The 18,707-nt window shown below is 36.3% G+C and overlaps 1 protein-coding gene across 3 annotated transcripts in view; it reads left to right on the top strand.

The window, feature by feature from the left end:
• Positions 1–8,422: 8,422 nt before the first annotated feature.
• Positions 8,423–18,707, top strand: part of LOC136040900 (proton-coupled zinc antiporter SLC30A9, mitochondrial-like) — a 150,528-nt gene continuing 140,243 nt past the window's right edge. Inside the window, exon 1 of one of the 3 annotated variants that reach the window (XM_065725318.1) lies at positions 8,423–9,023. In XM_065725318.1, the coding sequence (XP_065581390.1) occupies positions 8,747–9,023 (277 nt within the window). In that variant the 5' untranslated portion in view covers positions 8,423–8,746. The remainder of the gene's footprint in view (positions 9,024–18,707) is intronic. The other 2 variants (XM_065725316.1, XM_065725317.1) reach the window with 2 other exon arrangements.

Below are 18,707 nucleotides of genomic sequence, written 5' to 3'. Positions count from 1 at the left end.
TTTCACAAATTGACTTGATAAAGTCCTTTTCTCCTATTTGACCATCTGGGGGCCTGAAGGGAGAGGAAAAATTAGAAAAAATGAGGTAATTTCGATTGTGTGATCGGACCTGTGAACTTTCGATTGTGTGATCGGACCTTAATGAATTTTGATATTTAGAAGGACTTCGTATCTCAGAGCTCTTATTTTAAATCTCGACCGGCATTAAGCCTCTGATTTTCCTTTAAATCAATCTACGTTTTCTTAGAATTTTGATAGAGCTCATGCCAAATGAGCTCTTGGCTCTTGGCTTTTCCACCATATCATCCTATGAGCAGGAGCTTGTGAACTGATACCGTCCAGATGCATGATATATTGCTACTAAGAAAGGATAAATGACTGTGGACCTCTACTATGACTGGTTTAGAGATTTTTTATCCTATGTCAAGTCAAGGAAAAGACCTTTCTTGTTCTTGACAGCAATGACCTCCATTTATCCTTGGATCTCGTGAAGCTCGGTTTGGAAAATTACTTTACCATCCTCAAGTTGCCAGTCAATGTATCCCATGTTCTGCAGCCTCTTCACAAGGTTATTTACAAACGGCTGAAATCATCCTTGAGCAGAAGCTCATGAACCATTTTTCAAAAACCATTTCGAGCACACTCTGCGCATGCACTTAGTTGAAGGTTGCATCAAGGTTGAAAATTCAGTTGAAAATCCCAGGAATGGTATAGGGCATTAAGTTGAAAATTGTTAGGGTATTTTAAGGTTGATGTTGAACTAGGCAAAATGCAAAGTTTACATACTACTACTATTACGACTGGTGCTACTACTATTGCTAATCGAACTACTACTAAAACTGCTATTACTATGACTATCTCTACTACAAATACTACTTCGATTACTACTACTAGTGCTACTGAAACAAAGAGTATTCGGTGAAAACTTCAGGGACTGATGAAGAGGATACTGAAATATGCTAAATTGGAACACTTAATGTGGATATAGAAAGGGCGTAACAGCTATATCTAAGAAGCAGCTTAGAGTAACAAGTGTAAACTTTTAGTGTTGAACGGTATAATGAACCAACCAGAAGGTACCAAGTACATACTACTATACTACTTCTACTACTACTAAGGCTAAGTGTGTCAAATTGAAATTTTCAGGAAATATTGAGGAGAAAAGTAAATTAAATCAAAATATGCTGTTTGTAGGCAGGCTGTCAAAAGGCTGTATCAACAGTATCTCGAGAACGGCTTTGGATGTTAGGCTGAAACTGTCAAGGGATGTTGAGGGGTAATAGGTAATTGTGGTAATAGAAATGTCTTATATACATGTTGGTACTGTAAGTAGTCGTACTATTACTAGTGCTGTTTGTACCAATAATAGTAAGGGTAATTGTATTAATTTGGAGCTTTCGGGGACTGTTGAGAGGAATATTGGGCTAAATCAAAACATATTATATACATGCAGGTTATCAACAGGACGTATCAGTAATATCTCAGAAACACCTTAAAGTATTAAGTTGAACCTATCAGGGCATGAGGACTGGATGTTGAGCTAGACCAAACAGAAACAATGTGAATACTATTGCTTCTTACGATTAATTAAATAAAAAAACAAATTTTTTGAAATAAAAGTAAGGAGCGACATTAAAACTTAAAACGAACAGAAATTACTCCTTATATGAAAGGGGCTTTTCCTCCTCGACACCCCGCTCTTTACGCTAAAGTTTTTTTTTTTTTTAAAGTAGAGTTGCGAGAAAGAGTCAAACTTTAGCGCAAGGAGCGGGGTGTCGAGGAGGAAAAGCCCCTTTCATATAAGGAGTAATTTCTGTTTTTTTAAGTATTAATGTCGCTCCTTACTTTCATTTCAAAAAACTTGTTTTTTTATTTAATTTCTGAAAGTTTTTGAATTAATGCATTTCTGATTTTGGCTCTCCGTACATAAATTATTAAAATGAAATTTGCTATTAATTCTTTTTTTGGCTAAATGGCTTTCTCTTAGTTTTGATCAGACGATTTTGAGAAATAAGGGGTGGGGAAGGAGGTCTAGTTGCCCTCCAATTTTTTCGGTTACTTATAAAGGCAACTAAAACTTTTAATTTTTAACGAACGTTTTTATTAGTAAAAAATATACGTAACTTAAGAATTAACTTACGTAACAAACTTTTATATTCTTATATTTTTGATTATATATATGAGAGAGTTTGTCCCCTCGTTAATACCTCGCTCTTCACACTAAATCTTAAGTTTTGTCCCAATTCTTTAAGAATGACCCCTGAATCAGAAAGGCCGTAGAATAAATAGTTGAAATTATTCCTATAGACTAATGATTCGGCAGGATGAAGAGAATTATATTTTAAAATGCCGTCAATTGTTTCACCAATACGTCGTTGGTATGTATGCAAAATTGAATCAGAACGTTTGCTATTTATCCGTCTTCATCAGACCAAGCTCCGCTCTGAACAATACATTCATTTGCGAGATGCAGTTATAAATGACGGTAATACCACAAACGTTCGAGGATTAACGATTTTACCTTCGTCATATGCTGGCAGTCCCAGTCATATGCATGAATATGCTCAAGATGCTATTGCGTATGTTCGTCTCTATGGTCATCCAGATTTATTTATTACATTTACATGTAATCAATCTTGGGACGAGATACAGCAGCTTTTACTTCAAGGACAAGGACAGCTTTTACGTTCATAGACATGACATTACGGTCCGTGTCTTCCGGCAAAAGTTGAAATCACTAATAAACTACATAGTAAAACTTGAAGTGTTTGGGTCAGTGCGATGCTGGATGTACTCAGTGGAATGGCAAAAACGAGGTTTGCCACACGCACATATACTAATCTGGCTACATAATAAAATTACTTCTAACGAAATTGATGATGTAATTTCTGCTGAAATACCTGATGAAAATGTCGATAAGGGGTTATATGATATTGTTTAAAAAATATAATACATGGACCTTGCAGTGCACTGAACGAAAATTCACCATGCATGTCCAAAGGAAGGTGCACGAAGCAATATCCTCGACTTTTAGTATCCAACACAATTACTGGCAATGATGGTTACCCACAATATAGAAGAAGATCTACTGAAGATGGCGGTAAAACAGTAATAATAAAGAAGCGTAACGGTACCACCATCGAAGTAGATAACCAGTGGGTTGTTCCATATTCCCCATTATTATCAAAACATTTAATGCACACATAAACGTTGAATACTGTAACTCCATAAAGGCAATCAAATACGTCAACAAAGGCAGTGACATGGTAGTTTTTGGCTTGCAGTCCGAAATCAAAGATATCGACGAAATCGTACAATATCAGGCTGGAAGATACATAAGCAGTAATGAAGCTGTTTGGCGAATTCTTTCATTTCCGATACATGAACGTAGTCCAGCTGTTGTTCACTTAGCGGTACATTTACAGAATGGTCAACGTGTTTATTTTTCGGAATCCAACGTACAACAAAGAGCCCTGAATCCACCGGATACAAAGTTAACTGCTTTCTTTTCGCTATGCAAAAATGATTGTTTTGCAAAAAAACTGTTGTATACTGAAGTGCCTTCGTATTACACGTGGAATACTAAAAATAAAGTATTTGAGCGTCGACAACAGGGTAAGTCAGTCGACGGCCAACCTACGATCTTCAAAGATACCACGATAGGAAGACTCTACACCGTTCACCCCAATCAACATGAATGCTTCTTTCTACGCCTGCTTTTGGTGAATGTACCCGGTCCGACGTCCTTTGAGTATTTGAGAACTGTAAACGGTACTATACATGACACTTACCGTAGTGCATGCCAAGCTCTGAATTTATTGGAGAATGACCAACATTGGGATAACTGCACCAATGACGCGTGCGATACGTCAACTCCAAGTCAAATTCGTGCATGGTTTGGCATCATACTAACAAATTGCTCTTCATCAGCTCCTACAGAGTTATGGGAAAAATATAAATCAAAAATGTCCGAAGATATACTCCATCGAAAACGGTTAGAGACGTCAGATATGACTTTTGATTCTACATCCTCATGCTTGTTAAACTAACACATCCATTTTGCAACAGTTGTGCACCAGGCTCTTTGGATGATTCTTCTGCCCAGGGAAATCCCATAGAGGAGTAAATAATTACTGTCTAGGAGAATCTGATTTTGGAAGGAAAACCTTTGAATATCTCTGTCTAGAAAACTGTAATTCCTGTTACCTATTCTATTGAACTATAAGAGGGTCAGGGAGGTGTCACTGATCAAGTTAATACTTTCTTAGGTCTGTAGAACCAGTGGGGTCCAGAAGGTTTTCTGGATGACCACTTTTTTGATAGGTGATAATTCCAGGGGCTGATGGCCTGCTGTAGGTGACCTCTCTGTGAACTAATAACCCAGACAGGGTCATCAGTCCATAGAGATGTTACCAAGATTTAGAAAATAGGCCATCAATCTATAGACTGATCACCCATATTCCAGACTAGGTCAACACTTTATAGAGAGATCACCCAGACTTCAAGAATGAGCCACCAATCCCTAAAATAATGACCTGTTAAATGAATGGTTACCCAGAAAAACTTGTGGACCCCACTGTCTAGAACAAATATTTCTATTTTCCAGCTTCATTCATCCCTGTCATACAAGATTCTAAAAAAAAAAATGGTGACCCAGCTTTAGCTATATATCCTACGTAATCCTAAAAGCAACAGCTTGCCTGCTTTCTTTGTTTACTCAGCAGATAAAGTGGAATAGCCTTTTCTGAATTTGGCTTAACACTCTCATTGCTTCAGCTTGAGAACCTGATTTGAATTCTTCTAGAGTTTTAAATTCTTCTAAGGAGTTATGTTAATATTCTTCTTGCTGATCTTTATAATTCTTTTTTTTTTAATTCCTTCTGTTTAAAGCATTTTAGAGAGATTCTAAGCCATCCATGGGCATATTGCTGCCACAAATAATTTTGCTCAAATGAGCTGGTGGAAAACCAATAGAACATAAAATCTTTCTTTTTTTTATTATTTCAAGACTAGAATATCTCAAAACTAAGCATTGATATTGCTGATTGTGTCTTAAGTAAATACAATCCCTGATGGAGTTTTGTTGATACCTGTCTTAAAATTAATTTGTCTAAATAAAATAAACGTTGTTTATGGGACAACAGTGAAAATGGCAGAAAAATATGATTTGAGTTTTTTTTCAATATTTACTTTTTGCAAATAATTGTTGTTCTCTGGTCACATTTGTGTTCCTTCCTTTAGCACTCTAGTTTGAGAATCCTTTGTCCAAGGGGCGCATGTTGAATTCCTGGCATCACGAATTTATTTGGTTTGGGACAGGGGTCAGTGATGTGACTCTCTAAGCTCAGCCAGAATTGGCCCAACTTTAAAAGGGTACCTAGAGAACTCTGGGGACAGTAAGCAGGAAGGGCATGCAAAAGCATAGAATGGCTGGCACCTAGCTTCCTATTGTACTTCCTGGCTAAAGGAACACCTGGTCCTTTACTGGCCTACTGACTTAGCCATAGAAGCTTTCTTTTAAACCCATTAAATATATGTACAAAGGAAGAAATGCCTGTACAGGGGTCTTCCTTTCCAATGAATTGTAGATGTATAGACAAGAGTGTGGGTCATGAGAGATGGCTGGTGAATGTAATGGGGGGGGGGTGAGTGTTTTGCAAGGTCTAAAAATTTAGAGCATTGCTCAGGTTGGCAACTGAGCACAAAAGTAAAATTTTGTGGATGGTTTTTCTTTGTGACTGTTATACTTATGTAATGTCAAGTATTTTCAAGTTGATCTTCATTGTTTTGTTTTTATTGCCATGGCCCTAGGACTTTAGTGTAGTAAAACCTTTTTATGTCCATCCATTTTCTTTAAACAGACAGGAGTTCTATGTTTCCTAGCTTCAATAAATTTATATGCAAGTTTGAGACCACGGGTTAAAAATTAGGTCAAAACTTGCAAATGGAACTATGATATGACTAATTAATTTGTAAGGAATGTATATCAATTTAAAGATTAAAAAAACAATCATGCAGAAAACAACTCGAGAAATAAATAAAAGTATCCCTTCACCACCATTTAATTACTTGTCACAAATGTAGGGCACTCTTAAGATTGAAATGAACAAAGCTGCAATTATGAATATTTTTCTTTAAAGAAACTGAAGGGGGAAACCTCGAAGCTTTGACAAATTTAATCTGACTTTTGGGCTCTTTTCAATGGGAACTTTCTTTGGACTTTTTCCAACCAAGTAAAAACAGCAGAGACAGCATAAGGTATAAGTGACTTGCTAACATTTAGAAAAAGCTACATGCAACCTGATCTGAACAAGGATGCTATTGTACAGTATCAAAGAGAAGCCGACAGGTATATCCCAAATGCAGTAAAGGCATATTACAAAGATCAAGAACAGGTTCATAGAATTCCATTGCAGTGGTAAAGAAACAAGAAAATTACAAAAATTAAGGTAAAAAAGAACTGAGAAGAAGATTAACAAGAAACTATGAAAATTGCAAGTACAGTACTAAGTGCATACAGCAAGTAATATTAGCAAATTAAGATCATAGCTGCACTTTTTTTCTCTCTTGCTTGTTAAACTGACTTATCCATCTAGCAACAGTTGTGCACCAGGTTCTTTGGATGTTTCGTCTACCAAGGGAAACTCCATAGAGGATTAAATAATTACTGTCTAGGATAATTTTATTTTGGAAGGAAAACCTTTGAATATCTCTGTCTAGAAAACTCTAAGTCCTATCACCTATTCTATTGAACTATAAGAGGGTCAAGTAGGTGTCAGTGATCAACTTAATACTTTCTTAGGGTCTGTAGAACCAAGGGGGTCCACATTTTTTTCTGAATGACCACTTTTTTGATAGGTAATAATTCCAGGGACTGATAGCCCATCCTTCAATTGTCCAAATCTAAGGTAACCTCTCTAAGAACTGATGGCCTGGACTAGGTGACCTCTCTGTGAGCTGATAACCCAACCTGGGGCATCAGTCCATAGAGAGGATTTAGAGAATAGGCAATCACTCTATAGACTGATCACCCACATTCCAAACTAGGTCATCAGTCCATAGAGATCCCCCAGATTTTAAGAATAGGCCATCAACCATTAGAATAATGGCCTGTCAAGAGAGTGGTTACCCAAAAAGACTTGTGGACCCCACTGTCTAGAGCTGAAATATTTCTATTTTCCAGCTTCATTCATCCCTGTCATACAGGATTCTCCAAAAAACTGGTGACCCAACTTTAGCTATATATCCTATGTAAACCTAAAAGCAAAAACTTGCCTGCTTTCTTCGCTTACTCAGTAGATACGCTGCAATAGCCTTCTTCTGGATTTGGCTTAATGCTCTCATTGCTTCAGTTTGAAAATCTGATTTGAAAAATCGAGTCTGATTTGACGCAGAAGTGGGAACTATGGAATAGAGTTTGTTGCAGCGATTCTGTCATACGTCTCTTCCGACAGACAAAAAATCGTGTCGGGATTGACGAAGCAGTGTGAACTAAGGGTTACTGTTGATGATGAACACTGTATATGTGTTCGGAATATCCAGTTTAAAAAATTTTTATATCTGTTCACTGTCAATTAAAAGGTTTCATCCCTATTTTGAACTGCTTTACTTTCGTTATTAAAAACCACGAATGTTCTTCAGCTACCATCACACATCCAGGCAGTTTTACCAAAAGATTGAAAGTGGTCAAGTTTTTCATTTTGTGGAAGAAAACACCAACTTAGTTTTGGATAGAGAAAACCAGGCCGTTTTTACTTCCCCAGATTGAAAACATATCCACTGCCTTTTGAGAAGCTGTTTGCAAACATAAAAAGTCTCTCGCTACAACTGCGATAGCAATGTCATGTACATACTGGAATTACTTTGTTACTAGGTTATTATCTAAACTTATCTCATGACAATACATTGAGAAAAGCAAAAGGTTTAGGATAGCATCTTGAGGGAGTCAAACTTCATAAGGTTTTTTATTGAAAACTGACCAAAGACCTCAAAAAGAAGATCAAACTTATCTAAATTTTAAAAAAAGTGGATCCAACTTAGCAATATGTCTGGTAAACCTGGTACTGACAACTTTCTAACTGCTTGTCCTATATTAAGTCGATCAACTGCTTATCCGTTTGAAAACTTAGTTTTATCATATACTCCAGTCTAACCAAAGTGTCTACAGTTTTCCTTCCTGAAAATAAGGACAAGTGGCTGAATCTGGATATGGTCTGATAAAGAGGTTAGATAGTCATCTCAATTAATTTTGCAACACATGAAGTAAGGGATATGGAGTGGTAATATTGAAGTGTAACGTTGTGGAACCTATATTACTCATTTCCACTATTACCCATTTATCACTCTGTGAAAGATCTGTTGAATAGCTGTGTCAATAGTTTAACGAAGACATCTGGCAGGTTTTGCATTATCAAATTGTGAGTTCCGTTTAGATCAGTTGCACCAGATTGGAGCTTGAAAATCGTGTCCTTAACTTTTTGAATAATGAAAAGGAAATGGGAACTGGATTATTTTTATGAGTGTGCTGAATAATGGATTTCTTTCATTTTTGCGGATTTCTTCTCTGTCTTATGTAAAATTTCCACTCTTCTTTTCAAATATTTAACTCACGGTGAAGAAGTTTCTCTAGCACTTTATAAATTAGATGTCACTACAAGAGCATCAAAGTTTTAAACCCAGGGAATGTGACAAGTTGAATTTCTGTTAAGAATTAGATGAGAATAAGCTGGATAAGCTAGGATCAACTATGAGAAAAATAATAAAATTTAGTTTCAAGGCAAGAAATCAATCATGGGTAGCTGGAGCCCAATCAAATTTTAGAGTTTATTGCTCTTCTTCAAGCAAAGAAAGCACTGGCACTAATATCTATTCTGTAAAACCTTTTGAGCTTGGCAATTTATCATGGTCTAGATGGTCTTGCTTTCAAAAAAAATTATGGAGGAATTTTGGAAAAAGTACTGTATGCCTTGATAGTCCAGATACTAAAGGTACATTGGGTTCAAATAGGTCTACAACAGTTAAAGGTAAGGAATTAAATAATAGCTTGAACTAGAAACTATAGTAAATTTGCAGAATAGTAGCTCTCCAAAAGAAGAACGTTTTAATGTGAGTCTGTATATATATATATATATATATATATATATATATATATATATATATATATATATATATATATGTGTTTTAATATATATATATGTTTTGTTGCAAGAACAGAAAGAAAGACAGTTTTAGTAACTAGTGCAAGCCTTAATGTGACAATAAAACATACAAGACAAGCCCTAGTAGCCTAGAAATGAAATCCAGTTAGATTCTCTCTCCTTGGGTCTTCACTGGTCAACAGTGGAGCTAGTCAACATCCACTCCACTCTGCTAGTCAACATCCCTCTCTTGATCTTTAAATTCTACTCTCAACAACTGAGTAGCCTATAGTTACACAGGTGCATAGCTCATTATTATTATTTTATCTTTTTCCCCTCCAAATGATTACATATGTAGGTCTAGCCCTAGACAATGAAAAAACTAACATCAAGATTCACATTAACATTATAGGGCAAGGAATAAGTTTACTTAGAGTCAATCTTGAAGAGCTGGAGATGCATATTATTCAATCTAGTAGTAGTATCTTCTGAAAAATTAAGAAAGCACTTATGAATCATAGCATCACTTTAAGCATCACCAAAAATATTTTGGAAGTCTATTCCAGAGTTCTGAATTGAATTAATAGAATGGTGCTGTTTTCTTAGTATATTTGAGATGTGTTAATTGACATTTAATTTGGCCATTAAAAGAGAATGGCATCAGCAAGAGCTGCCAATATAAGCTACAAAAAGTAAACAGTTACCTCAATTTGATCCTTTTTTCTTTTGGTTTTACTTTTACTAATTTTCTTTGTATATTGGCAATTGTTGGTGATACTGTTCTAGTCAAAAGACAAACCCTTCTATTGCTGTTTTGAATTTTGTAGAATGCCTCTTAAGAATACATCTTTTCATTTATTCAGCTTCAAATACTGCAAAGTTTTTTTTTTTTAACTAGAATCCTCTATTAAATAAAATGTAGATAGTAAGGTGGTACTATTAGAAACAGCACATATATTTAGAAACTATCTTCATAAAGACTGGAAATAGTCACTTGTCCCTTTTCTAAACTTTTATCACTTCACTGAAACCCCTTCCCTGACTGATAATTACACAGTCAACTTTATATATTTAAACCATACATTTCTGTAACACAATTTTTTTCTTGTTTATTACTTTATGAAAAATGATAATCAATCAACTGGCAGGAAGAACTCCACTGTTCTAAAAATAGTGTGAATATTTGGTGTGTGGTATAGGCTGTATAGATTCATCAAAGGAAATTTATGGCTAAGCCAAGTAATGTAATTTTAGTAATAATATAAGTAAGTATTCCTGATTGTATTAATGTAGTTTTCAGATTTTGTAGTGATTATTGACTGTTGTCTCATTGAAGTGACACAGTATATTATGTCTCTTTAAGGGCTCAAAATGAAATTTGGAGTGGAAAAATTAGTATATTTTAAGGGCATCAAAAGATACAGTGAGTAGTGTGTTTACATTCCACTTGCCTAAGTAATGGAAAAACCTCCAAATTTACCCTTTAAATTAAAACAGGTATATTTTGGTTGGCTATAGACAGAAATCAAATGTTATAAAAAAATGTAGTATTTGGAACAACACACTAACAAAATGATTGCACCATTTCACTCCTCAATAGATACTCTTTCCAAATATATATTTGCTACTTTGATAATGCCCCCTTGCCCCATAATGGCCTCATATATGTACAAAGCTAAAAATGATAAATTGCTGAAACAATGAAATTCTCACCTTATCCTGTGCACCTTGTTGTTATTGTTGTTTAGTTGACGTTTGAGCAAATCAACTGCTTGTATGCATGTGATTGTCTTTTAAAACTTGGGCTTATGAAGCCACTCTGAGAAACACACAAATAAAATTTTGGCACAGGCCACTTCAACACTTCAGATATCTTGGGAGAGTACTAGGACATTGTACAGGGTGTTCTTGCTTATATCACTGGCACTAATATGTATATCACACCTCTATTCTGCTAATAATGCTTAAAATATCTGTGAAAACATACTTAGATTTAAATAAGGCTAAAATACAAGAAGAAATGAATAGATTAAAGGCCAATGCAATAAAAATAAAAGTTAATACAGTTACTACACTTAAAGCTTCTATAAAAGGAAACATTGATACGAAATAGAAAGGTCAATACAATGAACATAAAAGTCAATACATTATAATGTCAAAAAAAAATTTGGAGAATGTTATGCAGATTACAACTCTCTATATACTTAGTCAACAACAACATAGTCTTTCTATGGACCCACTTAGGGGACTTACACATTTCTAGATACAAATTATATAGAAACAAATTTCTTTGTACTTCATATTTTGTGCACTTCATGAGAAGTGCTGCGTCTCCGTCGTCATTTATATATCCCCCCCCTGTTCCCTTCCAGCGTCCCCGTCGTCATTTATATATCCCCCCCTGTTCCCTTCCAGCGTCCCCGTTGTAGTTGTGTCCCTGTGTTCCGGTTGTCATCTATATTCCCTGTGTCCTGGTTGTCATTTGTGTCCCCGTGTCCTGGTCTGTAATTTCTCTTTGAGTGTCCCGGTCGTCATTTATATTCCTTGTATCCTGGTGTCCCGGTCTGTAACGTCTTAAAGTCTTCAATGGCTCTGGCGGTGATTCCTTGGCACGCTTTCTTTTGGCATTATCTCTTTGAGCTGCAATCCTGTTTTCACGTTGCTCTTGTGATTCCTTGGCATGATTTTTTTTGGTAATTTCTCTTTGAGCCTCAAGACTGTTTTCATCAGCACTCTTTCTTTTCTTACTTTCTTTTAGCCGCAAGTCTTTTGGCATTAACTCTTTGAGTCGCTTCCTCGGCTGTTTCTACTGCCATTGTAGGATTGATACTAAAATTTCTCTGTGAATTAACTCTCTGAGCAGCTTCCTCGGCTGTTTCTTCTGCCATTTTGATAGTCCTTTCAACGTAGTTTTTTTAATCATTGGTATCACTTTCAAGTTGTTTGGTTTGTTTTACCTTGGCTTGTCTTTTGTCACTATGAAATACATATCGCCGAACCTTTACCAAAATCTGGTAGGTATTGATGACCTTATCCAAGTCAAAATCCGAAACCCAATCATCATCACTATCATTTTCAATTTTGATACATTTTGATTTTTGCTGTCCAGGTTGATTTTCATCTAAGTGCGCGGTGATTCCTCGGCACGCTTTCTTTTGGTGATTTCTCTTTGAGACGCAAGCCTGTTTTCACGCTGTTGTTGTGATTCCTCGGCACGCTTTCTTTTCATACTTTCTCTATTAGCCGCAAGCCTGTTTTTACGCTGTTATTGTTATTCCTCGGCACGCTTTCTTTTCTTAATTTCTCTATTAGCTGCAAGCCTTTTGGCATATACTCTTTGAGCAGCTTCCTCGGCTGTTTCTTCTGCCATTGTAGGTTTTTCTGTCATTTTAAGTGATTCCTCGGCACGCTTTCTTTTCGTACTTTCTCTATTAGCTGCAAGCCTGTTTTCACACTGTTGTTGTGATTCCTCGGCACGCTTTCTTTTCTTACTTTCTCTATTAGCCGCAAGCCTTTTGGCATAGACTCTTTGAGCAGCTTCCTCGGCTGTTTCTTCTGCCAATGTAGGTTCTTCTGTCATTTTAAGATCTATATTAAAAATTTCTCTTTGAAAGGCCTTCTTATATACTTTTAATGACGTCATATACAAAGCCTTTGACGTCATAACAAACTTGACGTTAGTCGATAAACAACTTCATGACAGCACAATGCTCAATCCTTGTAGTGACGCCAGTCGACAAACATGACGTCAGTCGACACACAAACAACTTATTTTTATATATATAGATCTAGGAGGTTTTTCATTTTATCATCTGGATCTGTGAACACCATGCCATCCTTTTTGAGGAGAATAGGGATTTTGGGGATTTTTTTGGCCTGTATAAATTTTGAAATTTCCCCACATATCTTTTACATTTATATTATTTGAAAATTTTTCTTCAATTAGTTTTTGTTATCCTTCTCTTATTTCTTGGAGTATTTTTTTTTAAATGCAGCAGCCCTATTCATCTCTATTTTGTTATCTCTTGTTGGATTTCTTGCATATTGATTTCTCCTTTTTTTCTTGTCCAACCAAGCTTTTTCACATTTTGCATTCCAACCAAGAATTGAATTTCTTTTTCTTTCCTTGGGCTTAGAGAACCCAAAAATATCTTCACTAGTCTTCACTAGCAAATCTGTTACTTGTATATTTAGTTAATCAATTGAATTATCAGTCAATATTTTTTGTAGTTTATATGCTATTGTACTTTGCCAACTGGGCCATTTATTGCAGAAATTCTGCATTTTTGTTCTCTGTAATTCAAGGTAATCTATGGATTCCTCTAGTTGCACAATTAATGGAAGGTGGTCAGATTCCACAGCTCCAGCTAGTTCATAATGGTGGTTTAGGGCTAATGAATAGGAAACAAGTGATAAATCTAAAGTCGAATACTTACCATTGGTTACATTTAGCCCAGTGCCCAGGTCACATGGTGGAAAAAGACAAAGATTACTATCAGGTTCCAAAATATAATCAGTAAATTCAAAAGACTGTTGGTCCTGTTGTGATGTCATTATAAGGATTGAGCTGTATGCGTCATGAAGTTGTTTGTCAACTGATGAAATTACATACCGGGACACAAATGACGACCGGGACACAGGGAATATAAATGACGACCGGGAACCTCAAAGAGAAATTACAAATGACGACCGGGACACTCAAAGAGAAATTACAAACTGGGATACCGGGACACAAGTGACGACCGGGACACAGGGAATATAAATGACGACCGGGACACAGGACACATCATTAGAATAATGAGGTATAGATCTGAATACGGATTGTTTTTCCCATGGACACTTATATGTTGCATGTTCAAGAGTCAGTAAACATGACAATCTATTTATATGCACAGACAATGGGACAGCGAAGAATGTTGTATATTCGCATGTTTTACGTAGTTAAAAATATATATATATATATATATATATATATATATATATATATATAAATATATATATCTATCTCTATTCATAGGCGGGACATAGGGATACAACTACAATGGCGTGTAACTAATATGGCGCATAACGACTTACGCGCGCGGGGGGGGGGGGGCTTGGGGGGCGCGAAAATATATATATATATATATATATATATATATATATATATACTATATATATATATATATATATATATATATATATATATATATATATATATATATATAAATTAGTTGTCTGTCTGTGTGTCTGTCTGTCAGGTGACGTCATGTTTCTGTGTCGACTGACGTCATGAAGTTAGTTGTCGTCATTTTTGCTATGACGGTGACGTCATTAAAGATATTTAAGACATATATGTTCACGTAGAAATCTATTAATGTTTAAGTTTAAAATGACTGATGAACTTACAATGGCAAAAGCCAATGAAGATGCTCAAAGAGTCTATGCCAAAAAACTTGCTGCTGATAGAGAAATTCAGAAAAGATAGCGTGCCGAGGAATCAAAAGAACAGCAAGGAAACAGGCTTGAGGCTAAAGAACGCAAAACCGCGCAGTTAGATGAAGATCCACCTGGACAGCGAGAGTCAAAAAATATCAAAACTGAAAATGATAGCGATGATGATTGGGTTTGGGATTTTGACTTGGATAAGGTCATCAATGCCTACCAGATTTTAGTTAAAAAACAAAGGTTCGGCGATATGTGTTTCATAGTGAAGCTGAAAAATAAAGAAGAAAAAGAAAACTGAAAAAAGAAAAAAATGTAAAAAACTAAAAAATACTAAAAAGAAAAAACACTCAAAGAGAAATTACAGACCGGGACACAAATGACGACCGGAACAGAGGGAATATAAATAACGACCGGGACACTCAAAGAGAAATTACAGACTGGGATACCGGGACACAAATGACGACCGGGACACAGGGAATATAAATGACGACCAGGACACAGGTATTTAAGAATATCGTTCAAAGACAAATTTTTAATTGTAAGAAGACCGTTGAAAGAGAAATTTCTAATTGTAAAATGACTGAAGAACCTACAATGGCAACGGTACCACCATCGAAGTAGATAATCAGTGGGTTGTTCCATATTCCCCATTATTATCAAAAGCATTTAATGCACACATAAACGTTGAATACTGTAACTCCGTAAAGGCAATCAAATACATATGTAAATACGTCAACAAAGGCAGTGACGTGGCAGTTTTTGGCTTGCAGCCCGAAATCAAAGATTTTGACGAAATCCTACAATATCAGGCTGGAAGATACATAAGCAGTAATGAAGCTGTTTGGCGAATTCTTTCATTTCCGATACATGAACGTAGTCCAGCTGTTGTTCACTTAGCGGTACATTTACAGAATTGTCAACGTGTTTATTTCTCGAAAACCAACGTGTAACAAAGAGCCCTGAATCCACCGGATACAAAATTAACAGCTTTTTTTCGCTTTGCAAAAATGATTCTTTTGCAAAAAAACTGCTGTATACTGAAGTGCCTTCGTATTACACGTGGAATACTAAAAATAAAGTAATTGAACGTCGAAAACAGGGTAAGTCAGTCGACGCCCAGCCTACCATCTTCAAAGATACCACGATAGAAAGACTCTACACCGTTCACCCCAATCAACATGAATGCTTCTTTCTACGCCTGCTTTTGGTGAATGTACCCGGTCCGACATCCTTTGAGTATTTGAGAACTGTAAACGGTACTATACATGACACTTACCGTTGTGCATGCCAAGCTCTGAATTTATTGGAGAATGACCAACACTGGGATAACTGCATCAATGACGCGTGTGAAACGTCAACCCCAAGTCAAATTCGTGCATTGTTCGGCATCATTTTAACAACTTGCTCTCCATCAGCTCCTACAGAGTTATGGGAAAAATATAAGTCAAATATGTCCGAAGATATACTCCATCGAAAACAGTTAGAGACGTCAGATATGACTTTTGATTTTACATCAGAAATTTATAACTACACTTTAGTTATTATAGAAGATTTGTGCGTACGTATGGCAAACAAACCTCTTCAGGATTTGGGAATGCCTTCACCTAACCGTATCGCTGCTGTTTCGACATGTGTAGAATTGGATCGTGAACAAAGTTACAGTACGAGTGATCTATTGTCGTATGTACAAAATAACATTTCCAAGTTAACGTCGGAACAAAAAGACATTTATGATACGATAGACTCAATTTCAGGACGTATACAACAACCTGCTGATTTCTGTAATTTAGTGACGTCCAAAAATGAATTGATTGAAAAAGTATTTCCGAATATTCTAAAAAATTATAAAAATAATAAATGGCTAAGTGAAAGAGCGATTCTCGCACCCAAAAATATAGACGTCCACGAAATCAACAATATTGTTTTGACCAAGATTCGAGATCAGGCAGTCTTTTACAAGTCAGTCGACACAGTTTTGGAACCAAATGAAGCGGTTAATTATCCATCTGAATTTTTAAATTCCATAGATCTTTCAGGGTTTCCACCACACGTGCTACAACTAAAAATAGGCGTACCAATAATATTTTTAAGAAATATCAACCCACCAAAGCTTTGCAATGGCACGCGACTTGCCGTAAAAAAAAAAACAATGGAAAACCTAATAGAGGCCACAATCTTGACAGGGCCTTTTGAGGGTGAGGCTGTTCTTATTCCTCGCATTCCCATGATTCCAACGGATCTGCCTTTTCAATTTAAAAAATTGCAATTCGATTAGCATTTGCAATCACCATTAACAAAGCTCAAGGTCAATCATTAGAAAAATGTGGTATAGATCTTAATACTGATTGTTTTTCCCATGGCAATTGTACGTTGCATGTTCGAGGGTCGGTAAACCTGACAATCTATTTATATGCAGCGACAATTGGACAGCGAAGAATGTTGTATATTCGCAAGTTTTACGCAGTTAATTTGTATTGTATCTATCTATCTATCTATCTATATAAAAACGAGTTGTGTGTATGCATGTTTGTTTGTTTGTAAAAAGAGCGTTTGCATATGACGTCCTTATTAGTACATACGGCTTTGTATATGCACAGACAATGGGAAAGCCAAGAATGTTGTATATTCGCAATTTTTACGTAGTTTAACTCCTGCAGACGAAATGAATGCTTGCCTGAAAAATTCTAATTTATGGGCACACGTAAAAATATTAAAATTAACTACAGATATGCGTGTCCGATTGCAAAACGATGACTCTGGTCAAAAATTTTCAGATCAATTGCTGGCAATTGGAAACGGAAAGCTCCCAGTAGTGGGAAAGCCAAAAATGTTGTATATTCGCAATTTTTACGTAGTTTGAAACACATATATAAATCTATCTATATTCACAGGTGGGACACAGGGACACAACTACAATGGCGCGTAACTAATATGGCGCGTATTGACTAACGCGCGCTGGGGGGCTTGGGGGGGCGCGAAGCGCCTCACCAACTAGGTGTTGGGGTGGCGCGAAGCGCCACCCCAACAGCTAGTATATATATATATCTATCTATATTCACAGGTGGGACACAGGGACACAACTACAATGGCGCGTAACGACTTACGCGCGGGGGGGGGGGCTTGGGGGGGGGGCGCGAAGCGCCCCCACCAACTAGGTATTGGGGTGGCGCGAAATGCCACCCCAACAGCTAGTAGGGAATATCAATGACGACCGGGACACTCAAAGAGAAATTACAGACTGGAACACCGGGACACAAATAACGACCGGGACAAGGGGAATATAAATGACGACCGGGACACAGGGACAAAACTACAACGGGGACGCCGGGGGGCACAGGGGGGATATATAAATGACGACCGGGACACAGGGAACGTTCGATTAGCAATCACCATTAATAAAGCACCGGGACACAAATGACGACCGGGACACAGGGAGTATAAATGACGACCAGGACATTAGTAAAAAAAAACTAAAAAAACTAAAAAAAAGGTAAAAACTACAATATATATATATATATATATATATATATATATATATATATATATATATATATATATCTATATATATATATATATATATATATATATATGTGTGTATTATGATATATATCATAGTATGTTATAATGATAATAATGACCAAAAGAGCTCGTACATCACCTGATAAAGAGGCCTCACCAGACAAAGGTAAACATTAAAAAAAGGGAAAGCACATCAGTAAATCATGAAGGTCGTGCAACTAAACACACGAGGAATGGGAAAAACTAAAACTGCTTTAATAAATACACTAATTGTAAGAGCAAAACCTGATTTGGTCCTCCTTCAAGAGACTCTTCTAACCAATGAAAAGAAAACACCAAAATTTGTGGGGTTTCATTCTGTAAGGTGGGATAGAGAAGGGAGAGAAGGGGGGAGGTCTGCTGACATTGACTAGAGAGAATATATCTTTTAGGGAAATAACTTTGCCCTTTACAGGTAAGAATGAAGTTGGTCTGATAAATATTAAACTTGAGGAAAATAGATGGTTATCTGTTGTCAACTATTATAATAAAGCTTCTCCCACTTTGATCCTTTTCTGTTTCATCATTTCTTAGAACCATTTTAGTTGACCCAAGGACCAGAACAAGAACTTCACCTAGGACCCT

This window comes from Artemia franciscana, chromosome 21, assembly GCF_032884065.1.
Source record: "Artemia franciscana chromosome 21, ASM3288406v1, whole genome shotgun sequence".
NCBI classification, from domain to species: Eukaryota; Metazoa; Arthropoda; class Branchiopoda; order Anostraca; family Artemiidae; genus Artemia; species Artemia franciscana.
This window is presented reverse-complemented; position numbering and strand designations above follow the sequence as displayed.